This window comes from Echiichthys vipera, assembly GCF_963691815.1.
Source record: "Echiichthys vipera genome assembly, chromosome: 16".
NCBI lineage: Eukaryota > Metazoa > Chordata > Actinopteri > Perciformes > Trachinidae > Echiichthys > Echiichthys vipera.
In genome coordinates this window covers 9124468-9152123 of record NC_139841.1, presented here as the reverse complement: position 1 = coordinate 9152123, position 27656 = coordinate 9124468, and the positions used below count along the sequence as shown (strand labels likewise).

At 40.7% G+C, this 27656-nt stretch overlaps 1 protein-coding gene across 1 annotated transcript in view; it reads left to right on the top strand.

Moving 5' to 3' along the window:
- arrdc1b (arrestin domain containing 1b) overlaps window positions 1-26931 on the top strand; it is a 37134-nt gene extending 10203 nt beyond the window's left edge. The window contains exons 2-8 of the mRNA XM_083929224.1: window positions 9075-9185; window positions 15214-15264; window positions 20813-20967; window positions 21382-21564; window positions 22067-22243; window positions 22930-23392; window positions 23597-26931. Of these exons, the coding sequence (XP_083785350.1) occupies window positions 9075-9185; window positions 15214-15264; window positions 20813-20967; window positions 21382-21564; window positions 22067-22243; window positions 22930-23392; window positions 23597-23661 (1205 nt within the window). The 3' untranslated portion in view covers window positions 23662-26931. The remainder of the gene's footprint in view (window positions 1-9074; window positions 9186-15213; window positions 15265-20812; window positions 20968-21381; window positions 21565-22066; window positions 22244-22929; window positions 23393-23596) is intronic.
- Window positions 26932-27656: the final 725 nt, after the last annotated feature.

Genomic DNA, 27656 nt, shown 5'->3' with positions numbered 1-27656 from the left:
ATTTATTACGATTTTTTCACTGATCTGTACCATAGAACCTTGCCATCTCCATGTCAGTGGTGGGACATGGGCCAAACTAACAAAAATAAAATACCAGTCAAACATGTTTTTCCCAGAGATGGTTTCTGTCATTTTAGATAGCTCTTATCATGCTGATGAGTTTTCAAGTCTTAACTTTTATTTTGTTTGTTTTTAGTTTGTTTTTGAAAAGTCATGATTGACATTGTGATTGACTTGCATCGAGCGGTTATTTGGGTGGGACTTGGATCTCACAGCTCCACTGCCCATTCCCTGTTGCACATACTCTAGTTGCAAATGACTAAGATGGCAGGGCCCATATCCAGGATATTTTGATTTTACTTTGGTACAGTGGTAGAAGGTGGAGATGTGTTGTCTGTCTTTATATACATACAACAACACACATTATGTACATTCTCAAGGTTACAGGTGTGATACAGCAAAGGATGGTAGCCAAGTAAGTTTACAAATGCAGGAAACATATGGGTCCATTTGACTCCTGGAACCTTTCCAGCAACCTTTCCTGGAAATCTGGAACTTTCCAGACAGTTCGACCAGAGAAACTGAGCTTCTTGCTGCCTGGGAAGCCCCTTACTAAAATACTTTCCTAATGGAAAGGAACTATTGTAATCAAGTTTGCAGTATTAAAAACACCCAAACCTCAAGACTGCTACAGTACAGTATAACTTATACAGCCATCATTCAGACTGCAAGCAGGCACTAGTTGTTGTTCTTATGTATTGTGTCTTCTCACTCCCCTGCCATACTCAGGTCTCTCTTGAAAAGAAGATCAGCAAAAGGCTGTAATCTCCATGCTTCTTGAATCTTCATTTATAAATGCAATAAATGAACATTTAGTGGCTGTGTGTAGTTCCCAAATGTAGTCCCTGTAGCTACTTAGTTCCTACATGAAACCGTGCAGTAATTTCTTTATATTTCCTTCATTGAAGACTTTCTCAATGCAGCATTTCTGCCTGTTGCTGATCTAACAGAGAGGTAACTCAGGACATGTCTGAACGAACAGCTCAGGCTCTGTTCTGCTGGAGGGGATTCCCTTACAGTCAGGACTAATAGATCATAAGATCAGGTGGCTGTCTTTGAGGTGTCTCACTGAGAAGCATTAGAAAGGAGACGAGGGAGGGAGATGAATGAAAAGAGAGAAGGACTAATTGTTTGCAGCGCTTAAAGATTTAATGAAGGTAGTAAGTGTAGCATCGGATTACTCTGCTGTACAGAGCGAAGGCTGTGACCTCTGGGGCTTGTGGAACATACTAGGAAGATTTTTAACAAAGGGTTTTAGAAATATTTAGTTCTCTGTCCTTCAGTTGTACTCCCATTTTTTCCTTTTTTTATAAAGATTATTTTTTTGGCAGTTTTTCAAGCCTTTATTATACAGGACAGACAGGAAATGGGGGGTAGAGGGGGGGGGGGGGGGGGGCATGCAGCAAAGGGCTGCAGGTCAGAGACAAACGACGACCGCTGCCTCGAGGACCTTCAGCCTCTTTACATCGGGCGACTGCTCTAACCACTGTTCCACCGGCCGCCCCAGTTGTACCCCCATTTTGTCAGTCAAATCAGATTTGGCTGTTTTCACATATAAACCCCAAACAATGTCAGGAGACAGTCTAGAGCGTTCTCACTTACTGGAAATACTCTGTTTGATTTAGGCAAGATATGGCACCAGGTAGAATGTGCAGGAGAGAGGACATGACGCTGATTCCAATACGCCGATAGAGCCAGTTCTTAATCTGGTCATAAACAACGGAGTCTTTAGACATTCTTTCAATTCATCTGATGACTTTGAAGTTGACCCTTACAGGAAGAAGTTCTCGTTGTATGTCCAGTTAGAAATTTTCATTGTCGTCTTTGTGTAACCGACCTTATTCTTCACTGTTGGGGGTGTGTTTTCTTCTGCTTTTGTCTCACACGTGTTAGAAATGTCATCAACATGGCCAGTCATTCTCAGTTAATACACTGAAGAATGAGCAGCTGTATTCATATACGGGCTCACATGGAGATGAGACTCTGTTCGATGCCTGGTCCGCCTGAATCGAACATTTCATTCTCACATACAGCGATCAGAAGTGCATTCATTACTTCCATCAGTGTGAGATGTTTCATGTGTTTAGAAGAATCCCAGGTTTAAAATGTTGACCCTTCAGTTATCATGCTATAATTTATAGAAACCCAACATTCCCCCATGAGAAAGCAGAGTGACAAAAATCTGCCTCGACCAGTTGTTCATTCGACGCTTCCATTTAAAACTATTCAATTTTATCACACAAACACTGCTCTGGGAGTCTCTGGGCCTCATTATGCTGGAATGTATATATGACGTCCGAGGAGCCTTTTAGGGCATGTGAGGAATGCTGATCAATTCAAGTCATTCGAGCCTTTTCTAATCTCATTCACACTCCAGAGCCACTTCAGGATGAAATCCTAGTCGTTGTAAAGACCGTTCTCCTCTGGTGTTTTGTCTGAGAGGTCGGGGGGGTTTCCTCATTCTGCTTTGTTCTTATAAAGTTCGGACCTTAAACAAACTGAGGCTCCTTTGTGCTTCCAGCCATCAGCTGAAACTGGACTCAGTGTAATCAGTGTAAATAAGGAAATGACATTATCAGCCCAGCTTCCCTACATGCTTCCCCACCTACCCCCAAGCTGACTAACTATTCCCATGTCCTGATGCAACAAACAGCAAGCTCTGACTTAATGGATTTGACGCACAACCAAGATTCCGCCTTTTTTCTGTGAAGAGTAAACAGATGTTGCTAAAGTCATTTTTCTCACTCAATGTTTACTTTTGTTATGCATGCAGGTGTGCAAATATGATTTCTGTAAATAAACTCAATCATAAAAAATAAAGCTTCTCTTTGTTTGGAAAATCTGATGACAGAGCAAACAACAGTATTGCGTAAGTGGCATACATTTTCAGGAAAGAATGCCCTGAAGAACTAAATTCCTGCACAGGGAGAGGTCGAAGAGAAAAGTTGGAGTGGCATAAATGACTTTACCAAAAAAGTGTGAGGAAAAAAATATCCCCAAAATATTCCATCTAATATATAGAATGTCAATGGAAAATAGTAATTTCTGCTGAAATCAGCTGACAGGAGTCTAATAAAATAGCATAGGAGGACTCATCAAATAGGGCTGGACCATATGGAGAAAATCAAATATGATATGTTTGACCAGACACTGTGATGTGATATTGTGGTGGTATTAGAGGGTTGAGTATTGGTGCAAGTTACATCACTTTACTGTAATGCTGCCTTCAAAACCATGAAGAGACAACACTTATGTCATATTACAATCCAAAAGCTAAGACACTAGCTAGTCTCATATAGCAATATCAATATATTTTCCAGTCCTGACGTCAAGTTTTCTGCTCAACATTTGAACCACTGTTCTAAACTGTATGTAACCATGGCAACAAGACATGCTACAGTTGCTACTTGAGTTGCAGTTGACCTAAACACGGGTTGAACTGACAACAAACACACTGTTAAAAGCATGACAGTTTGACCAAATGTGGCCATGGTATACGTACAGTAGAGCTTGATATCCAACCTAAATACTTTTGTGGTGCTGATATCATCAGCACTGAGTATAAAAGCTGCTAATTACTGGCTTCAATGTCTGGTCTTTGATCAAATCATTCTTCTTTGGCTACTTATATTTAGACAACATTTAACATTTGTAAAGTTTGGCTTCTTTTGTAAAATGGAGGAGGAAAAAAGCATTTATTTCTTACAGTAAGGCTTCGTAAAAGTAGCAATTTGGTAAGTGGCTCAGTACCAAAAGTCAGGTATTGTAATTTTATTTATTGTTTATTTAGTTGGGACAATGCACAATAAGCTACGAATAATGCACAGGCTATAGAGATCAAAAATCAGTCATAGTAAATTAAAACAGACACAATCATCATATGAAAAAACACCCGAAACAGCAGGAAACACAGCAGTGATCCCAATAGCATTAAAAACAGACAGTACTGATGTACAAGTAACTTCCAACCAGACACTCAAGTACCAATGCTGGCCACGTTGAGTGCCTCTGAGCTCAGTGACTACAGACCTGATTGTCCTTCGACCATATCTTCAAACTATATTTAAAATATTTTTAAGGAATGCAATCTCCACATCTTCCACATCCCAGCTGCCTTTAGCATGAGTTTCTGATTGTATGACACCTTATGTTTGTCTTTATGGGATGTTCGATCAGCCAAGTGCACGAAAAAACGTGATACTTTAAAGATACACAATGACACAAAAGAGATAATCTCACCTTCTTGTATTATCCACATACTCATCAGTACCACACCTTCGACTGCCACCCACATCCTACATGACCCCACTAACACCCTGCTATAACCCACATCACATCAGGGATCAACCTTTTGATACAATACAACACAGCAAGTTAAGGCAGCCAGAGTCACAGACACCATCTCCTCTCCTGAATCTGTCTGCCCACACAGTCTAGTGCGTAAAGTCTAATGAGTAGTAGCACCAGGATCATCTACGCCTACAGACACTCTCATTGAACCGTGGAGAGGACCTGGACAGACTCCAGTGTGTTGGCAACAAATCCAGGCAGCTGCTGAGTCAGAGCATGCTCTGCTGCTGGCTTTCCTCTTACTACTGAGTATCAGTCTCCCTCAGGCTGTGGTTTATTCTGTGGAGAGCTGGCTCCGGGTGCAGATTCCGGTGCTGGCAGTACCAAGGTTTGATCCGTAGCTGCTGGTGTGTAGACAAGTTGGAAACTGTCAGCTTCACAAAACCAAATATTAATTGAGCTCACACTGCAGTTTCTTAGTCTTTCAGCTTCTCAAGTTTGTAAAGGATATACTTGCATTGTAGATCACAAATTTAGTACTGATCTGGAACTTCGTGGACTTTATCTTGCCTCAAATTGGTTTGAAAACTGACTTTAGTGGTACAGGTTGGGCACGATCAATAACCACATTGGTCCCCATTTTGCCCCCAAAAACTTTTATTTCTAAATGTGGCCATAACATATAAGTAATAATATCTCATATTGTTATTATATTGTATTTTAGAGTAGACCTATTATGCTTTTCCTTATTTTATTTCTTTTATGGTTATAATGTCGGATGTTCATGCTAAACATCACCAAAGTCTCAAATAATGAGGCAAATCTTTGGTTGGAGTTGGTTGCCTTGGCAGAGGCCAGGAAGTGCTTGACCAATCAGAGCAGACTGGGCTTTTCGGGAGGGGGGGGGGGGTTTAAAGAGACAGCTGCTGCCACAGTGCGTCTTAGACAGAGGGTGCAGCAGCCATGAGCAGTATGAAAAATGAAAGTGTTTTCCTTTTTTTTATATTAAAGCATGTAAACATGTTCTAGTAGAAACACATGTATGCACCTGAAAAAGAGTATAATAGGTCCCCTTTAAGGTTTTATTCTTTTGATGTATTTGACCATACCCCTGTCATCTGTAAGTGTCAAGTCAGTTAGATTAATCTCCTGAATTTGCATAAAAAGGCTGTCAGTTGTCATAAGGCACTTTTTCATCTACTTGTTTTTGTGCAAATGTTTAACATACAAAACCTATATGAGTGAAACTTATTTTAAGAAGAAGAACGAAAGAAAGCACACTCGTCAATGCGACACACTATTACGTCCCTTTATTCCACCATGCCATTTTATATCGCAGTTATTAATGTTCTTTTGATTATGTCAGATTTTTCTGTCCTTTTTAACATTCATTCCAACAGTTGATGATGGAACTGGATGGATCTGGAAGCATAACTATAGCCCCTTTCACACATGCGCTGCTAATCTTAAATTAATCTAGACATATCTAGACACCAGGAGGATCTGTATGTGACAACACAAATTGTGTTTACCCTGCCAGCCCCCTAGTACATAGGCTGTGTAATCTCAAAATGAGCCTGTGTGTGAAAAGAGCCACTCTTTGTGTAGAGTGTTCTTGGCAAGTCTGTGGCCATGTCGATGATGTTTCAATTATGTGACTCAGAAAATCGCAAGAAAACAATCTGAGGCTGAGGCAATAAAAACGTCTAACTGGAGGGATGACAAGCTCGTCAGACAAATTCAATTCAATTCAATTCAATTCAATTTTATTTATAGTGCCGAATCATTACAAAAGTTTTCTCAGGTCACACTTTACAGACTTTTTAGGTATAGACCACACTCTATGACTTATTTATGATTTACATAGACCCAACAATTTCAATTCAAGAAATGGCAAGAGACTTGGTTGTTTATGACCAAATTACAAACCGAACTACATCACCAAAGTGAAATCCACATCACATCCTGCCTCCTGCACGCTCTACCCAGGTGCCATGCCTTACCTAAACCAAATGGAGTATCTGCAGTAGGTGAAAACGTATCTGACACAAACAATCCCCTGTTGTTGTTTTTTACACGAGTATAACCGCAACTCCAGACAATGTCAGGAGTCCTCATGGAGTCCATGATGAAGCGCTACGACATATCATCTACATAGTCTGTATGTACGTCTCATCAAGCACATCATCACTACTCCTGGTCCATCTGGCTCCATGTGTCTGTGTAGAGGCCGCCCCATTATTCAGCCGCAGACAGCCACTCTCTGCCAAAGCAGCCCATCTCTTATGACACAACTATTCACTATTCAGCTGTGCTGCAGCCGCTCTTCCTGCTGCTGCTGCTGCCCGGGATATTAACAGATTACCTCTGTGCTGACCTTTCATGGGCTGAGCTCTTCACTTTCCACAACAGACAGCTGTAAACAATATCTTGTCGCACTAATGGCTTTCTCTCTCTGTTTATATTTGTCTACTTCACACTTCTGCTTTGCTTCTGTCAAGTGTGATGCCTCTAGAAAGCTCACTGGGTGTGTTAATGTTGGATATAAAAGGTATTATTCTCCCTCATGAATGAAGGCAGATGGCTGGAGGAGCAGATTGCAGGGTAGTTAATGACCAAAAAACGGACGTTAGTCTGCATGGCTGAAGGACACCGCTCTGTTTTGTGTTTTTGTGAGCTGCAGATTTTGTTTTTTACCGGTAGCAAAGATTCCTCCCTCTTCCCCCAAACTATGCCAACAGTCGTGCTGGTGTGGAGAGCTCAGCCATCTGTCACTTTGAGAGTGACTGTGTGTGTTCTCTGATGCCAGCACAGGATCCAGTGTGGATGATCCTGTGATTGGTCAAACACAGTCTGAGGCATGATTGTTTGTTTTTACCTTAGAGACTGTGATTAGGGTTTTTTGTGTTGTTATCACAGAGAAGTGGTCAAATCATGTCTGTTGTCGAAAACAGTCTTGCAAAATATCTCTGCATGTATTCAACCATTGTGGGGAATGTCGCAAATCGACCGGATGTTTTTGTACCTTGATATTACTGCAGGGCTGCAAGTAACAGATTTTTAGTCATGCTAACATTATGGCTCTAGGGATTTCCATGTCCCCAACAACTATTGGATATATTGCCATTAACAGTTGCACAAATATATCTATGGTAACCAGAGGATGAATCAGACTGACTTTGGTGATCCCCTGACTATTCTTTTAGCAACACCAGCAGGGTCACGTTTTTGAATGAAGTATTGGGTAGATTGAACAGATAAATACATATTGATGGAATTTGATCTGCCTCAGCTTTATTTTGTGTTTAGTTCTAATTAAACCATTTTAGTATGCTCACATGCTAAACTGAGATGTTGAAAATGGTGTCAAAAATGATATCTGCAAAACCTGAAAGGATGCAGACAAGACATTCAGATGTCACATTGAAGCCACTAACAAAACATTTGGAACTATACTTAGCCCTATCGGTCTGTTTGACTGTCTGCTTATCAGGATACTGAGATAATACAGAGGCTGCGCCATCTTTCTGTTTAATCCCCTGGCTTCTGTCACAGTTTTGGTGTGTGTGTGTGCGTGTGCGTGTGCGTGTGCGTGTGCGTGTGCGTGTGTGTGTATCAGAGAGATTTCATTTCCTCACAGACAGATCAACAGAAAGACGAGAGGGAGAGAGAGAGAGGCTGTTTTCACACAGACCTGCTCTGCTGCTCACTTTGATTATTTTCCTTGTTGATGGACTTGTGTCTGTCATAGAACATATCCAGCACCCGTGTACACTTTTGAAGGCTTTTGTGTCGAAGAAAGCAGATGTCCTCTTTTTCATCTTTGAATCACTGTTAGCGGGAGATAGCATCATTAGCTGTACCCTAAGCAGCTGCACAGATAACCATAGTGCTTCACAAGTGCCACTGGCATCTTCAAAAAAGCCTTGCTCGCTCTTTTTTGGTGAAGATCAACAACAACCAAATGTTATTTTGTATATGAGATATTTTTGTTGCGTCACCATACACACAGACCTGTTTTTGAAACCAGCGGGGTCGCCCCCTGCTGGACATTAGAAAGAATTTAAGGCACTTACGCTTTGGCTTCACTTTTCAGACCTAGCTACATCTATCTCTATCTTTACAGTCTATGAGTCAAGAATTTGTGAATTCTTACGTATTGTCAGTAATCTTGATAAGACCTCAGCTTTATTTAACCTTTTACATCACCACAAGCATCACCCCAGTAAACGCAAGTGTAGCATGATTCTGCAGGTGACGATCAGTGCTTCCATCCAAAGCAGTAAGCTCTTTAGTTTCACAGCTCCCTGATAAAGTCTCTCCTCCTCTCTTCCATCTGTTGACAGAAACACCATTCACATCCCTGTTGTGATTATAAACCACTACAGCAGAATGCACATGACCAGCATTAGAGGCGAGGCCTATTATGATTAAGTGAGGCATCCATCTTAGAGAGTCATTCTCATGCTAATCAGTGTATTATATGTGGTGGTCTGTATTTTTCACATTGTGGTGACCAAACTGGCTGCTCTTGCATGACACAAGTTTTCTCTTTCAACAATGGAGCTCTCTGTCATTTACAAACTAAGTTTAAAACGTGAAGACAAATTAAACACAGTGACAGTTCACATGGCAAGTTACCAAAAGGTGTTTACATGTAGCATTTTTGTTGGTCATATAAAACAAGACCATAGAGTAACTGATTTTCTCTCCTCTTTCCACAGCCATCAAGGTGAACTGTCAGGGCTCATGTGGGATCTCCAGCAAAATGAATGACGCCTCATGTACTTTGGAGGAGCAGTACTTCAACAGCACATTGTCTGTTGCTGACAAAGGTGATGACATGATTTTTTATTTTAGCTTTTCTGCTGGTTGGCCTCATCTAAACACACAGGTGCGTACTCCAGTACTGCAGTATTCTTAACATTCTTGTATAGGCGACGTTAGCATTTCTTTAAACCTCTCACAGTTGTCTTGGGCGGGGGCTAAACCTTAAAATTTCCCTCAGATAGCAGAGATTCCGTAAGGGTTCTATCATCCGGCGTATGAGCCACATTCAGCAGATGTCAGGCTTTATACCCACACTGTACATCCGGTAGGCCGGACTACATGAATGGGAACCTTAATGTACAGACTTTTTTAATTAATTTTTACACATTTTTATTCTATGACCACTATTTTTACATGCTTTGCCCAATTTGATGCATAAATAACTTTCTAGGCAGCTGTTGATCTTCATTCCTATTTGTGCACACTATGAAAATACTTGAAGGCTAAGTTAATAATCCATCTGACTACAGTTATTGGGAACAAATGGCTGCATATAAGTTAAGTGAAACTTGTCTAAACATGAAACCTTGTGTGCAGGTGACTAACATAGATTCTCAGATGACATCCTATATATGAAACAAACGGTTTCATCCCTGTCCCCTGAGAGCGCTGAAATGTCACAACAACACTCTATGACGTGACTGAAACCTGCTGCCTTTCGCCTCATTTGGTTTATGGGAAATGTGCTGCAATAGGCTTAATCTCACTATGGCAGCAGCAGGTTTTTGCAGCCGTATCGTGAGGAGTTAAAGCCTCAATCAGTCAGAGTAGCAGTCTCCTGGAGTGATGTTCCAACCGGCCTCTCTGCATGCCGCCTTTCCGAGGTGAGGCATGGTCGTCAGTGTCCAGCAGTGTCTGATCAGAGGCTTGGACATGTTCCACAGAGGACAGGGTTTATTGTTTTTTTCTCTCTGGGTACCCTCTGCCCTGTTGCACCGACGCCCTGCTCACCCGCGGAAACGAGAGCTTACAGGACCTTTAGTTGTGAGCATCATCTTCAATCATTTGTAATTGTTGCGGATACAGCCCACAGCCAGAAGGTGAAATGTGCCATGTACGCATGAAATGTGTTGGAAATGCAAATTTGCACTGTGGGACTTAATGGCAGTCATTGGAGCATGTAATCCATTATGGTTAAAATACCAAGAAGCAGTTCAATGTTTAACTCTCAGGACTGTGTGCTTCACCATGTGGTATACACTAGTCTATAAAGGTGTGGCTGGAATATGTAGAATGTTGAAGTGCTTGTTTCCATTTTATGCTTCTACGAAAATGCTTTCTATCTGAAAAACACATTACCATCTGTGAACATAGCCTTAAACCTGCAATAACTACCTGCCCCTTTTAGGGCAGCGGAAACAGGTTGTGATTTGGATGAACTGACCCTTTAATGTCAGTATGACTTGTGACTAAAATAAAAGGTATTGTTTCATTCCGTTTGTTTAGAGTGTAACTCTGTTTCGTGTCAACATTGTGTTGTTATCTTGACGTTCTGCCCTTTTTCAAGATAAACTAGCAGGGAGTTGCACCTGTTGATAAACTAGGAATGCCTGTTACCAGACAGAATTGTTTCCATTTTCAGTAAACTCTCTGGAGTGGGCGGATTCAAAGGTCCGCACCCAGGCAAAAGCTGGCAGGGAGTTGCACCTGTTGAAGCACAAATAAGATTCTGAAGTTGAACCTGCAGATATTTTGCATTCTAAATTACTATTTATATTATAGTATTTATTCTAGTATTGAAATATTTATTTTTCTGATATCCAGTTCACAAATGAGGTTTTCCCTCCTTTCTGTTCAATCTCGCATTCTTATTATGGATCTAGGTGATTTGAACGTGTCATTATCACTATCACAACCATGTAAATTCAGTGAGGAAGTTATTTTGAAAACAAAGCTTTGCAAGCTAAAGAAAACAATTGATTTGATTGAAAAGAGTACCCACTTGTTCATGGTCATATATAAACCAAAAACCAAATCCCCCCGCTATTCATGGGAAAGTGAATGAACTGTCTTCTTTGGTTTTGTTTACAAAATATACTGCGTTGACGGCGGCAGTGTTTGAAGTGATTTCGCCCCAGTTGATGCGAATGTTATCCGAAATTCAGTTACTGTGGATCAAATGTCAAACAGGGAAGTGAAATTTAGGCTTTGAAGGAGACTCGGGTTGCTTTAAATGAAGCAACAGGCACAAACATGAACAAACCTGCCTCACATAGTAATACGCAGACCTGTTGGTGTATGAGCTGGTCTGAATGGTGCATGGGCACAGGTCTTGTTTAAACATTTAGAATATAAAAGCATACACGTTATCTGCAGGGTGCCAAATGGTCAGTATGAATATAGTCAACAGCCAAGTCAAGGTCAGACATTTTTTACAAGATTCTTTGGTGTCTTTCTGAAAATTAAAGAAAAAAAAAGGTTTGTTTACTTATGCAAGTATTGAAAAAGTATCGTTCTGGTAAAAAACACAAAACCAAATATGGTGAAGTGAACCAAACTGTAAGAAAAACAAAAACTTTCACTCATGTGTCTTAACCCACACACCTGTCTACAAGATGTACTGGTGTGCAAAACCTTGGAGTAATAATCAATATGAGAAATATCATGTCTGAAGCTCATTGAACATTCATTCAACATCTCAGCACGCACACAGTATAGTGTAAAACACCAGGCACACCACACTCCTAAAGGAGGAGGACATAAATAATTCATCACACACCCTCCCTCTGTGCTCCCCTTTATCTCTGCCATTTTTCCTGATCCCATTCTCTTCCGAAAATGGGCTGCTCTGCCCTCGAGGGCTGAGCGGCACAGGGAGAGAGAGACAGGAAGGGTGACAGAAGACCACCACACACACACACACACACACACACACACACACACACACACACACACACACACGCTGTTACACAAAGCAAGCGACGCTCACTTTGGCTGACTGATAATGTGGTATGCCACAGATGCTTGGCAGTTGGAGGAGTGAAGGCCAGTGATGTCAGAATCCACTCTTCATACTGTCACTTTTCTCAGTTAATGACCTTCAGGAAATAAGGATCCCCCCCCCCCCCGCTGCTGTTTGGTTGTGGTTTCACTATAAACTGACAGCCTTATATTTAGACTATGCTTGAGGCGGACTCACTGTGGCGTTTCCTGTTTCAACGTTTTACGTTTCCAGTGATGATACTTCACACAACTTTCTACACACAGTATTTGTTTGGCATCATGTTTGAGAATTAATTAAATCACCAAACTGCACATTTGAAGTAAAGCCATTTGCAACATTGTTTTGCATAGTGCATATATGTTTGTTATATGTGTATATATATGTATATATATATATATATATATATATATATATATATATATATATATATGGGTGGTTGACATATGAGCCTGAAAAAAAGTTTTTTTTTATAAACTTCAAATATTAGGAAGAACAATGATTCAACTGTGTTGTTCCAATTATTAGCTTTCCAAACAATAGACATGGTCTTTTAGATTTTGTTTTGGATTATGAAGTTATTTACCAATTACTACCTAAAATTGTCATATGGTGTGACATGGAAGTTATTGTATATAAAATGAAAATGGGGTGTACTTTTTGCAAGTTATTCACTTTATCATAACTCTTTATCAATACTATCTTGAGACCTAGCATTTCCTTGTGCAATGTATAAAATTCTGTATTTTCTTTTGTTATCGCTGCGAAAAGTAAGACATGTATCTGTCAATATATTTTAGATTAATTATGACAAACCTTGTTATAAATCTAATAGAGTGCAGCTCTAACAACTTGCTCTTTATAATATATAAGGTTATCTACCCCTTTTTTTATGTTGTTTTTACGTTACTCTTTCATGTTCCTTTTACTTGATGTTCTGCCTGTCCCTGTGTTAGCTAGGCTCTCTGCAGTTGAGTATATAACGTAGCTGCACCTGCACAGCACAGAGAGCGTGACTGCTTCCTCAAGCAGTCAACATGATGCAAATGAACTCTCACTTCGGAAAAGTTGTGCCCGTCCCTAATGAGGTGAGACGTGTTGCTGTCCAGAAGAATTTAATTGGGTTGTCAGCTCATCTGGAGAATTAATAACCTCGCCTCCCAAGGTGCTCTCTGTGTGACAGGGATGGAAAGGCCCTTCTTATCATTTTAGCTGAGCATGTGAGGTATGACAAATGTTTGTTTTATTCCAAAACGCCTCTTCACACTTCAGAGCGCTTCCTGTTGAGATCCTCAGAACGCCGCATATGCTTTTGAAAACACAGTGAGGCCTGCTTCACTTTAGCCTGTGTTGTCTGATAATATCAGTAATGCAAAGTTTGCAGTGTGATGTTGTGGCACTTAAGCAAGTTTTATTCTTATTCTGCTGTGCTACTTGATTGAACTGATGTGTGAAAATGTATTTGTTTAGTTTCTGCTGTTTTTCTCTACATGAGATTATAAATACATTTTCTTTATTCCAACATCTTTAAAGAATAAGGCTGTCTATATGACTACATATTTCTTATTGTTGACAAAATCTTATGAAAAGAAAACTTACACTGAAATGATGATGCTAACAAGTATTGTCTGTATATACTCCTCTGTGACATAGAGCTCCATTGTTGTAATGGTTAAAAACACATTAATGAACCACACTGTTGCACTGAATGTTCTTGCATTACCATGAACACACACATTGTTCTTTTTTTTATTGTTACAGGAAATGTGGATATAAAGCCTGGATGCCAGGCATTCTCCTCCCCTTCTGCTATCTCCTCTATCAGGCTTAGTGCCACCCAAGGCGATTATGATTGGTTTAAAGATATACAAACAAGACAGGGCATTTTCTTTTCCCTATCCCAGAATGTTTACTTGTGCACCAGACCATTGTCCAGCTCAGTGGAGATAGGTCTGGCAATGTAAGACTAGCTAGCTCCTAGCTCACTGTATGTGTATTATACCCTAGCTGGAAATATTATTAAGTAAGAATTGCTAAAAACTACAGTGCCCAGCTGTTTTAATTATTTAGCCCTTTTTTCCTTCACACATGCAGCACACAACAGGAAATTGTCTGGGTCAGACACATTTTCACTTACTGGAAATACTGCATTTAGGTGAGGGGTGGCGCCTGGGTAGAGTGAGCAGGAGGGAGGACGCAGATTACACCGTGAGCTTTCAGTAATCACCAAGTTTCTAACCGTTTCTTGAATTCAGTTGTCTCTAACAAAAGTTACAGAATCTCATTGTCTCGTCCCTCCATTTTCATTACAATCTTCATGTAAATCGCCCTTCTTTTCCCCCCTCTGATGTTGGTTTTCTTTTGAATAAGCCACATGATAAAAATGTTAATATGCCCACTCGCTCGTTGTGAATGACAATGACCTGCCTTGCTCATATGCTCAGTTGGACATCACACCGTCTTTGTACTTGGGAGCTGGCAGGGTCAGGGTAAAGTCAGTTTAATGTCCAAACTCACTGATTCGGACATTTGCATTCTCACATACAGCTCCTCCTGATAATGTCTAGATAACTTCCGGGTTGCAGTGCATGTGTGAAAAGACAAATATAGAACCAAACCAGGCAATCTATAGACTCGGCCCAATGAGATGTTTCAACAGAGCCGAGGAATGTACTCAGTCTTGGGTCGATCACTGCTGGCCCCACTATGCTTGTAAATCATTGATTAACATTGCTGAGAAATGCTCCAACTTTGCCAGCTACACGTGTTTACCCAGCCGATAGTTTATCGCTCCCTCTGACACTGGCTGATTGGTTTCAGTTGCTAGTTTCACTCACAACAAAAGCCATCTCGGCTCGGCTGTCTTTGAACAACAAAGCATGTTTATCTCAGAAATTCCAACCCACTGGGAAGTAGGTGATCCCCCCAGGACATCTAGTGTTTACTGAGGGATATGTGAGGTCGATATAAATACAATCCTGCAACCACAAACCCTGGGAATTATAACTATATCTACACCCCTAAGTGTCATGTGCATTTTTTTCAGTCTATATCAACTGTGTTACTGATAAACCTTCCTCTTGTTTTTGCAGGAACCCTGGCGGCAGGTGAACACAGTTTCCCCTTCCAGTTTCTCATTCCAGGTGAGTGTGGGATTAAAGCTGATGAGCCGTTTTACCTCATTCCTACATGCCAGGGGCACGCACGCCTTCTGTTCTCATAATTGTTTTCTCGTGAACCTGCTTTCAGAGGTCCAGATGACGTCAGTAAAAGAAGCATGCAGGTGTGATAACATCTGAGAACATGGGACTTTTTCTAGCATGTGTACTTACAAAGTGTTCAGCCCTAAGCCTTTGGTCTGTGATGCTTTTTGTGTGTGAAAGATCATTACATAGTTAATGTTTAAGAGATGGGAGGAACATGCCGATGGTGATAATTCCACATGCCACAGTGTTTCCTGAAGGCAGACAAAGCATGACAACACTGCGTTCATGCAAATAAGATCCGCTGAACATCTTGGCACCTGCGAGGGCACACAGTGCAGTGTCTGTCTTTCTAACACTCTCTAAAGCGTGGGCTGAATCATAGGGGGGGCATGGGTTATATTTAGTTCCCTCTCCTGTTGTGCAGTCACTGTTTAATTGCTCTTCATGCCCCCATGCTTCGCCCTCCCAGCCTCTCAGGCCCGCAGACTTGAGAGCATCAGCACAGGGCACATTAACTATCATGTAGTAATAAGTGGCTCATTGGAGAGTCAAGTGTCTCCTGCTGCCCCCTGCTGGTACAGCAAACAGATGATAGGCTGCTCGTGTATGTCTTTAAAAAAAGACTTGAACCACATGAAGTCTTTAGGTAGAACGAGCCAACCTGAATTTTAACACAGGATTTAAAGAGGTGATGATGATTATGATGTTTTTATTCTCTTTGAGAATATTCTAATTTTTGGATATGAAAACACATCAGCATCAACCATCATAGAATATACATATAATTAAAGAGAATCACGGTGATGTGCTAGCTAAAAAAAAATCAATTATATGTGTAAGATCATTAAATAAAAATATCTTGTAAAGGTTGCACTATCTTGGTATGACAAGTAATGTTTCGTTGTAGTGTAATGACACTAAATTTGAAGTGAATTGAAGAAATGTTCTAAAAAAAAACCTCCAGACTCTGTGCCTGACCAGGATTCACACTACTGAACACTGAGCAACAAAAGAGCTGGTCCTAGAGATAGAGACCGTGCAAAACCACAAATATTGAAAAAGCACTTCTAGCGCTTTCATTAAACTAATGCGGGCACAGCTCCTAACTCTGTGTCCGAGTGTCCTTGAGCAAGACAATGTTTGTTACAGATGTGCAGGGTCAGCACCTGCATTTTAGCCCTGCACCCGTCACTGTAGAAAGGTGTGTGCTTGGGTGAATGACAGGGGTTGTAAAGTGCTTCACGCTGTTCATGGATGCATGAATGCAGTCGTTACGCTGATGTTCTGGCTTATCATCATAATTCCATATGATAGTTAATCGTCTTTCAATGGAATCTTATCATGATGAAATCGTATATTGAGATATAATTATGCACAATTACGTAGTCCAAACTGACAATAATGAGTACATTGACTCAAACTTCAGTATACTGTATGTTATCTAAAATACCTGAGGGAAAATCATTGAAAATTGCAGTTTTGGTTTTATAATAAAAGGATGTTTGGATGACACTTTACCTTATCATCCTTGCACTGTATGTTCATTTTGTACTGAAGTTCTTAATAAATTGAGAATTTGTCAAGTATTTAATTCACAAAGGAGTATACAAAACCAGGCTTTACCATGTGGTTATTTCATATTGATTATTTATTCATGAATTATCATAAAACATGCTGATCAAGATATTAAATGACCCATATCAGGATAGAAGGTTTAGACAATGTAAGGAAGAAACATACAGGTTACAGTGTTTTCTATATGTTGTTCACTTACCACTTATGAAGGTGTTTGAGGACCTTTCATATCGTAAATTTACCTAAAACTAATGCGTCCTGGGGCGGCTGGTGGCACAGTGGTTAGAGCAGTCGCCCCATGTAAGGAGGCTGAAGGTCCTCGAGGCAACGGCCGTGGGTTTGACTCTGACCTGCAGCCCTTCTTGCATGTCTCCCCCTCTCTCTCTCACCCCATTTTCTGTCTGTCCTGTATAATAAAGGTGTGAAAAACTGCCAAAAATAATCTTTAAAAAAAACAACTAATAATGCCAAATACAACAGCCCTGCAACACATCCTCCCTTCATGAGGAAAAGCTATAAAATGAGTCAAAATGATGAAAGTTGTTAGGAAAGAGAGAAGATCAGGAGCTTTTTAATGATGGAGGGCGGCTCAGATGGTTGTTGGTCATCCTGCTGATGCTCATAAGTAGGTAGTTTGGAGAAGTAGTCAGAATTTCCTCTGACAAGCCCAGCTCATTTGTCTAGAGTCGAGGCATCAGGTGGTGTTCTGGCCTGGTCAGAACAAAGGAATTCAAAGAGAGGAGGAAGTCGTAGGCGGAGATAAGCTCAGTACAAGGACACTTAGATGGATGAATAGGGTTGCATGAAATGGTGGATGGCCTCATTCCCAAAGGCACGAGATACAAGACGAGAGAAGAACAAAAGAGATCAAACAGACAATCAAACAGATAACACAACATCCAAACAACATTAAAAACAGATCATCTTTCCCCTAAAGTCAGCCTGTAATATTTCATGGGGGAGAATGTTAAACACCTCTCTGTACTAAAGGGAGAATCTTTATTCCATGGAGCTTCTCAAGAAGTTTGTCATGTGTAGCAGGGAGGTGGAGTTCCCTAGAGGGAAGGACAAGGAGGAAAATGCCGGGGTCTTTATTAATTCTTAATTTAAATATCCTGCTAATCATTTTGAAAATAAACATCCGGAATCTGGAGATCATCTTACACTCCCAGAAGCAATGACAGTATGGCATCTTATCAGAACGGCACTTAATACATACAGGAGGGAGTGATTCATTGTGTGCATGATGACAGGGGTAGTATGGACTCTGTGAAGTATCTTTACTGAGTTTCCCTTCACCTGTTACATGTGAATGTGGGATAAATCAGACATATAGACGTTTTGCAACCTCCCAGTCATCTTGTGAGTAATGCATAAAACATTACTGAGCTGGGAGGAAGGTGTTGGCTGCTATACTCAAATCAGACAAATCACTGTCAGACAAAGTGTGTGTGTGTGTGTGTGTGTGTGTGTGTGTGTGTGTGTGTGTGTGTGTGTGTGTGTGTGTGTGTGTGTGTGTGTGTGTGTGTGTGTGTGTGTGTGTGTGTGTGTGTGTGTGTGTGTGTGTGTGTGTGTGTGTGTGTGTGTGTGTGTGTGTGTGTGTGTGTGTGTGTGTGTGTGTGTGTGTGTGAGTCAAATATGTGCTACTCCAAACACGATTCCTCCTCACAACCTCTTATTCTCCATGTAGCAGATAAAACGTCCCTTGGTTGATCTGCACACCTCTAAAGTTAAGATCTAAATCCAGATATTTAATTTTAGCAGAACTACATTCATGGGACATCAACACTTTGAAACTTTGAATAAAGGTTACTTTAAAAGTCTTAAATGTCAAGTAAATATAGATTTAGTGATTTACAGGTAGAAGGTCAAGCTCTAAAGCGGGTTAAAATTAGGATAAAACATTTTTAGATGTATAACCGTTGTTTCAACTTGTAATGAGGAACTGATTCATATTGTTTATGTAGCTTAGACATCCAGAGAAGACTAAAGAACTCTGGGGCGTGCAGGAGGCAGGACATGACGTGGATTACACTACAGTCAAGTAACTGGCTCGTCATTTGGTCATAAGCGAAGGTGTCTCTTGCCGTTACTTGAATTTGAAGATTTTGGCGTCTGCCTTTACGAACAGAACCTGAGTCTTGTCATCTTTCTGCCATTTCCGTTGGCATCTTTGTGGAAATGATTCTTTTCACCCTCTGATGTTTGTTTTCTTTCTGTTTTGCGCAGCCACATGATAGAAACGTCATCAATACGGTGTGCCCTCGCAGGTGCCAAGATGTTCAGCGGAGCTTATTTGCATGAACGCAGTGTTGTCATGTTTTGTCTGGCTTCAGGAAAAACTGACGTGAATTCTCTGGGCAAAGACCTGCTGTATAGGCTCAAATAGAAACTGCGTTCTCACATACAGTTAGTTCAGGTAATGTCTAGATATTTTCAGGAACCTAAATGACATGGACAATCTCCGGCTGTGTGCTATATCTATAAAAAGCTTTGAACGCATTCGGACCTGATTTGTCTGGAGTGAGTGTATAGTCTATAACCAGCTCTGTGAGGCTGTATTCAGGCGCAGTGATGCTTTGAGCTAAATGCTAACATACTGATATTAATCCGGTACTGTACAATGTTCACATCTAAGTTTAGTTTGTTAAAGTATTAATTAAACTTGGGCCTGATAATGAAAAGTCAGGGGTCAGTATTAATTTCTGCTGTGCACCAAATTTTACGGCAACCTATACTAGAGTTGCCCAGGCATCTCGTACATGCAAAAAAAGTGAGATCACCAAAGTCGACTGCCAAAATGTCTTTCGACCTGCAAATTAACAATGCTTGTTGAAATGTGGGTCAAAGAGTCAGAGGGAGGTCTTTGCCTGAGCTCAAAGTCAGACCACACAATCTTCGGCCACTTTCAGCAGCCCCGAGCAGCTCAGTGTGGTGTTTCTCCAGGGAAAGTCAGTCTAGTGCTTGTCTGCCCTCTGTCGGTCCGTCCACAGTCCTGTTGTTGCTATCACGCTTTCTGCGACAAAACAACTCTAACCCACATCTCCTGGTTAATTCTTACTGACAGCAGCAGCAGCAGATTTGTCCCTACAGCAGCTTCCTGCCTCACTGACATTTACATCTGAATGAGGATCAGTGGAAAAAGGAACACATGAGAGTGAGAGTGAGAGAGTGGCTTAGCTTTTTTTTGATAATGCATTAATCACCGTTTTGTCCATCCTGTTTGGGAATTTATATGCAAATATTTGAATCTAATGAGTTTGGTTTCCTTTCCTCTGGCTCTGAACATCTCTTTCCTTTTGTCTGTCGGGCTGCTTTCTCCCCAAATAGTTAATTGTTATCTCACTCTCCTACAATTTCCTTCCCTCCGGCCTTTTCCTCTGTCCTTTTTTCCATTCAGAACAAAAGTGCAGGGGTCAGTCAGAACTTTGTCTTTTCTCTTGTCCTTTTTCTCCTTTCTTTAATCCTTTGTCTCTTTAATCACTTTTCATATTCTTGACCTTTGCACTTTTTTCCCCTTAAAATATCATTTATCTTAATAAAAAAACAATATTACAATATGTATGCACATCCAAAGCTGTAACAACATGTGTCTATGTTAGAGATGCAGCAATCCAAAACCCAGATCAGATATCAGCTCCGATATTGAATAATTAGCAATACAGTTACAGTGATCTAGTCACTTCAATTCTATGTTTGCAACAGCGGTTAGGGTTTTGTATCACATTTTAAAATATCTCTTTGCAGTGCACTTTACATGGAAGTGTTATTTATTTCTTTTTGCTGCTAATCTACACTTTGTTATTTGTTAATAAATAATATTAAGTACATTTATCATTAAAAAAATGGATCTGTGCATCTCTAGTCTTGGTTTTGTTAAACAACGATTTGTTTAACAATTTCTTTTCAGTCGCTGCCCCGACTTCCTTTGAGGGACCCTTTGGGAAGATTATTTATCGTGTGAGGGCTGTCATCGACACACCCCGCTTCTCTAAAGACTACAAAGCCCAGAGGGGCTTCTACCTACTCAACCTGCTCAACCTCAATGAGGTGCCTAACATTGAAGTAAGTGTTTACTGCACTAATGTCCCTACTTTTTAATCATCTCTATACTCATTTGTTTCCTAACAAACTTCAATGTCCCCGTTGTGTTCTGTGAAGAAGTTTTGGATCGTATCCCAAACAGAAAGAGAAAAGAGAACGTTAAAATGCTGTAAAGTATCTCTTTGTTTGATCAGCATTTTGTTGGTTAAGGTTCATTTGATTTAATGGTAGAGTAGGATCTAATTCATGTCCTCTTCTACTCCCCTGCTTTACTTACTTATCATTTACTCTCTTCCCATCACAACTGTCAGACTTTCGTCATACTCTGGAACCAAGCAGGAATAGATCATCAGCACAGCATCAGACAACGAGACTTCTTAATTACTAACAGCGCACAAACAAACATTTATCCTGCCTGCGACTCTGTCTCTGCAGCATCCGAGCTACGCTGTTACTACTAAGAAGTTCAGCTACCTCCTGGTGAAGACGGGGACCCTGATGCTGAAAGCTCGCAGTGACCTGAAGGGTTACATCCCAGGGCAGGTTATCAAGTTAGCCACTGAGATCCACAACAAGTCGGGGAAGGACACGGGATGTGTGCTGGCCAGTCTCATACAGGTAGATTGTAGAATATAATCTGTATTAATTATGTCTTTTTTACCACCACACCTTTCTCTCAATAGGCTAACTTGCAGTGAGTCAGCTTAGGAAATATGATTTTGTTTTTTCTCACAAAGTATTTTAGTTTTTCAGGTGTTGAGTACAGAACAGGTGCAATAGATCATAGACATCATGAGAAACACATCTGTGCCTTCATAGTCTTTGCCATATCTCAAATCCCATTCTTATGAGCACAGCCGGTATGCACGTCCCCCTGGAAATTTCCAATTTAGGGATGTATTATGAATCTCTGCTGGGACTCTGAAGCTTCAAACATAAGCTCAAAATCATAGAAGTAGTCCTTTCATGTGGGAGCACATCAAATCTCTCTGTACCTCAAGATAACAATAATGTAGGGTTTCTTGATCCATTTCAAAGGAACACTTTTCCTCCCATTAAGCTAGAGGTGGCTTAGGTCGTTTGTAGTCACATCTTTTTGCGTACTACTTTTTCACCCCAGAAAGTGACCTATAAGACCAAGCGGCCTGTGTTCGACCTGCGGACCATCGCAGAGGTGGAGGGGGCCGGAGTGAAAGCAGGAAAACACGCAGAGTGGAGAGAGCAGATCATCGTCCCTCCTCTTCCTCAGTCAGCAATGGCCGGCTGCAGCCTCATAGACATCGACTATTTCATTCAGGTCAGGATCTGTACCAAACAAAGATGTTTTCTTAGTCCGTACTGATACTCAAAAAGGAGTAAAAAGTGCATTTAGTTGGGGACTATTTTCCGTGGCGGAGTAGTACACATTTGGTGCTGTAGTGAGTATTTACAGCAGCAGAATAACGGATGTGTGTGTTCATGATAATAAAGGAACATGTCAGTCGGTGCAACAGTGTGGCTCATTGATGTGCTTTAACAGTTTTTAGGCAACAATGGAGCTCTATGGAACAAAGGGATTATATAATAATAATAATAATAATAATAATCAGACTTTGGATACACAGACCCTTCTTTATTTTAGTACTGTAGAATCAATTCTTTGTAGTTTTTTTAAATCTATTTCTTAGTATAGAAACAATCCAGATTTACTAAGGGTTTGACCACTTTCCACTTAGATTAAGTTCAGTTGTGTCTCCACCGTAGTTTGCAGTAGATGAGGTTCTCACAGCTCTGAAAATTCTGGTAATATAAAGTGAGGAAAACAGTAACTGAAACAGAATGACTTAACTGCAACGTGGTTGCGTTTCAAATTGTATGTTTTAAATCTGATTTTCTTCCGTATTTATGTAAATGCCCAGACTAAAAAAAAAAAAAAAAAACAATAATGTAGCCCTATTAAAGCCTATTCTCTTATCTTATCACTTGATCATGTCTGTGTTACAGGTGTCACTCAAATCTCCAGACGCAGTCGTCACTCTCCCTATCTACATTGGTAACATTGCTTTGAACTTGTCTCCGTCGCGGCCCATGCCCTCCACTCCAGTCCACAGCACTGTCTCCACCGCACCCAGGGCAGCAGGTGTGACACCCAGCGCCCCGCCTGCAGAGGAGGAGCCCGAGGAAGGTCTGTGTGCAGGGGGCATGGCCAGTGAGGAGATTCCCACCAAGAGTCACTCTCAGCAGGATCCCTCAGGTCAGCCGGTCACCATGTCCCCCAGCGCCTTCAGCCACGCACCCGGCGCCGCCCTTCCTCCCAGCCACAGGCGGCCCGACGCGTCCGCTCCCCTGTTCTGTGTGTCCACCGGGGCCACCATACCATTCTTCACCGAGGGAGACGTGACACCTGTCCCCACTTCCTGTTCTCTCATCCTCCCTCCAGAGTACAGCAGCTGGGACTACCCTCATGGTTAGTCTCTCAATCCTGGCTAATATTGTTTTTATATGTTCTTCTTATAGATATATTTGAATAAGACAAACCCAAGTAATCTCACAATCACCTGGCTTAAGTCACATAAACAATCACACACACCAGACACGTCAGGGACTTGACAGAGACATGGGACTTCAACTATATCACTGATTCTTTTTTTTGTGCCTTTGTGTGTTATAGAGCCCCCACCCACCTACGAGGAAAGCTGCAGTAGCGCCAACTCCAGCTTCAACAGTAGACAGTAGAGAAGAAGCAGGTGATGAAGCGTCATGGCCACTCCCCCCCACACCTGTCTGCATTCGCCTCTCGACAAATCAGAACAGAGACACGTAGGGTGAAAGAGGATGGACGATAACTCCACCCCTGATTGTTTCTTTGGCCTTGAATGAGTTAAAAAAGGGATCATATCTTATATCGAATATAAGTTTTTATTTCACCTCATGTCCCGTCAGGTAGTGTCAGACAGAACGGGTGAACATCACTGTGCCTAAAAGAAGTATTTTGGATCATACAGCATTTAGAACATTCGGTGAGTGGACATGTTTGGTTCATGAGGCAGAGGCAAGTCTGTTTGTCTTGGTTTTTTTTGATGATTTTTTTGCATCTGTGATGCCTTGGAAACTATCTGGGCCTACTGAAGGCTCGTGTTTGACGAGATCAAACGTCAGCCTTTTCTTTAGTCTTGTTCCGATTGTGCACTTGTTATTGTGGTCCTCCGCTGTCCGTTTGTTGTCCTTATCATCAGCAGGTCAGAGCTGGCACCATGCTAGATATTTAAAGGAGAAGGTATTGCCAGAGGTGGTGCTTTCACTATTATAAAACCCCTGTATGTAGGATTCTTCTGTGATTATAGCATCTATAAGTTATTCTGATGGTTTAAGTGTTTTGAGGAAAATTGAGACTAACCCAGTTTTTTTATTTAAATACCACTAAAAGTTTCCAGTCAGAAATACTGTAGTTTGAATCCTTCACATGGTGACGTTAAAGATAAATATTGTCTCAGTTAACTGCAGCTTGTAACAGAGGTAGAGTTAAAAACAAAAAAACACTTCAAAATACTGTAGTTATATAAATATATAGTCACATTAAAGTCGGTTTATTTTTAAACATGGGATTTATCAACATGACCAATTAGAATATTTACATTTTAATTTGTGAAAAAGAATTTGTTTATTGGCAAAATCATTAATGTAGGGCTAGATCATATAGAGAAAATCAAAAATATTTCCACAATGAGACACTTACACTTATGATATCCAGTCTAAGATGATATCTAGTTTCAAATCACAATATAGTATATTATATAGTATAGTATAGATATAAATATATATATATATTATATCCATTTATTGTCCAGCCCTACATTTATGTTATGTCATAGAGGAACATGTGCACTGATCTCTTTTTGGAAAAGAGAAATCATCAGATAAAAAAAAACATGTCTCACCACCATCACCACCATGTGTTGCCTCGTGTAACAGAGGTTTTGCTGTGGCACCAGTTTTGTATTCAGCGGAGAGTTTAGGTGCAGATGAGGCGGATTTCTCCTGCAGCTGGATATGAGGACTGCAGTACTTTTGCAGCCTTTCTCTTCCCTCTTGTGGTCATCACTGGTACACGTTTATCTCATCTCTGAAGCAACACAATCAGCCATGCAAACTGAAAAACTTCACAGAGTCCCTGCTTCTGTTATGTGACGCACTGACAGAGGTCCGCTCTATAAATGTACTGTTTTTTTTAGCAGAGCTGACGAATTGAGGTTTGAAATGTGTGTCGTTTTGAGATGTGATGCTGATGTGATAGGCATCGTCATGTCAGTCTGAGAGAGACTGTATGTTGTTTTTCTCTTTTAGTGAGCTGAGAATCCTCTGAAATTAGTCAGTGCAGATGATAAACACACATGTGCACAACAGCACTTTTACAATTTGCATTGACATGCGTGTGTGTGTTTGTGTGTGCGTGCGTGTGTGTGTGTGTGGTCTCTTTTCACTCAAACTCAACGATTTCAAGTCAATTTGTGATTCAGGGCCTGTGTGAAATGATCAGTCACAGACATCTTTGTTTGCCTGTGTGCAAGGGCTGGGAGATAATCTTTAACTTTCAGTATTATCAACACAATTCACAGTGATTATGTTCTATCTGATTTTGCATATTGTGTCATATGTTGATGACATTAGATATGTTAGGAATAATGAAGGTGGTTAAACCTGGGGTAGTTATTTTTGGTGTTGTTAGGTAAAAAAAAAATCCATAACAATCTTTCATCATATTGCAATTCAAGTAGTCTGAGAGAAAACTAGACTTCTGCACCTCCTCTTGGCTCTGTTTTCAGACTTTAGAAAATCTAGCCCGTGACAGGAGACTCTGGCCAATCACAGGTGATTTCAGGCAGAGAGAGCATTCCTATTGGCTCAGCAGGAGCGCAGCATGAAGGGGTATCACTCAAATTCTGGTGTTTTTTCTTGTTTTGTTTTTCACTTAGTGCAGCTTTAATTTGCAATTATGACCCACGTGCTCTATAATATACCTCCTATTACAAGGGTACTTACTAAAGAAATGAAAAATTCAACCCAAAATATTGATTTTAAAATATTTTTATGATTTAAAATAGTTCTCCAGAGTCCGAACTGTGTCCATAGCAGCAGTCTTAGATTCTAAAACGGAATGCAGTAATCGACCAATCAGAATCGAGTATTCAACAAAGCAGTGCAATAAACTATTATTAATTGAACCATGTCACTCATCCATACTGTGCTGTAAGCATCACAACCTATTGTCACTTTTCTGTGGGAAACTAATCCCAGTGAAAATCTGAAGCACATCTGCTCCCCTGAATGTCTGTGTGACTGTCGATGTATTTGTCTCATTTTAACGCAATTGAAAATTGAAGAGTGCTGCTGTTGATTGCTGATTGCTGACCGCAGACCGCGTTGCCACATGTTTTATTTTTGTGAGAGACACCAGCTCTGAAATTTCCACATAGAGCCGGCTGATACTGAAAGCCACCCAAATGACAGTCTCCTGGCTCTACATTGTTGTGAATGCATGCCTTAAACAATCTGGATTCCCACCACCTCCTACAGGAGCTTGTGATGGACATTCTTCTTCTCTGTAAAGGAGGACATCAGGAGGTGCTAATGCAGCTCTTCCTGGTTTTCCTCCTGTGGACTGTGCTAAGTGCACTTGATGTATACAAATGTAGCTTTTAAAACAGCGAGGACACTGGAACTGTTGAACTTTGTTTTTAGTTTTGTTTTAAGAAAATATGTGCAATTCCTCTCATCCCCATGAACGCCGCAGCAGCAACTCCCTGAGGTCATTTCACGCTGCCTTTATTGATCCTTATTCTGTTCAGTTCTTCGCCACCAAAAGGTACTATAGCTTTACGGTATGAAGCCCCTCTTGTTCTGTTTTTGTTTTTCATCCTCTCCCTCTCACATATTGATGAGTGGTGTCTGGTTTTGTATTTTTCTACATGTAAACTGTTTACAGGTGCAGTATGCAGATACTAATAATAGCACCTCAGTAAATGTAACATTTCAACATACAGTGCAGAATCAAGTTGTACTGTACAGTAACAATAAACAAAAATGACGTGTTTTTGTTGTTCATGTCAACAGTGGTACTGAAATGGGGACATGCTTCCAAGATTCATTTTACTTTTGTTGTATGAAACATAAAATGATGAGCATTATAGCACCTTGGAACAAGGACACAATTAAAAGTGCATTACATAAGAGCGTAGAAACGGCAGAGATGTATATTGCATGAAGTAGGCAATTTATTAAATAATGACGAAGTGTATGTGCAGTTTAAATATGGAATGTAAAATGTAAGTTAATAACTTTATAGACCCAGAAACACAGCAATAAGTTAAGAGCTCTCCCTACATAACAGTAGGCCTCCACAGTATGACACTGAACGATATTGCATGCTAATATTTACCGTACTGTAATAATTTGTTGCCGTTTTATATGTTGACATAAATTAAGAAACACATGACAGTCTAAACAAAGTGACTTCTCAATAATTATGCTGATTATCACTCACAACAGTCAGCTTCCTTCGACAAACAACTGTTGTTTGCCTTTCACGGTGCAGGTTTACGAGAGTAGCCGAAAAGCCACGAAAGCCCTCGACTCCCTCTGTGTATCACGTGATCACGTGTGGCGAATAAACATAAACAATGGACTATTCTGCTCGCGCATGCGTAGAATCTCAAGAAGTCTGCTTTCATGAC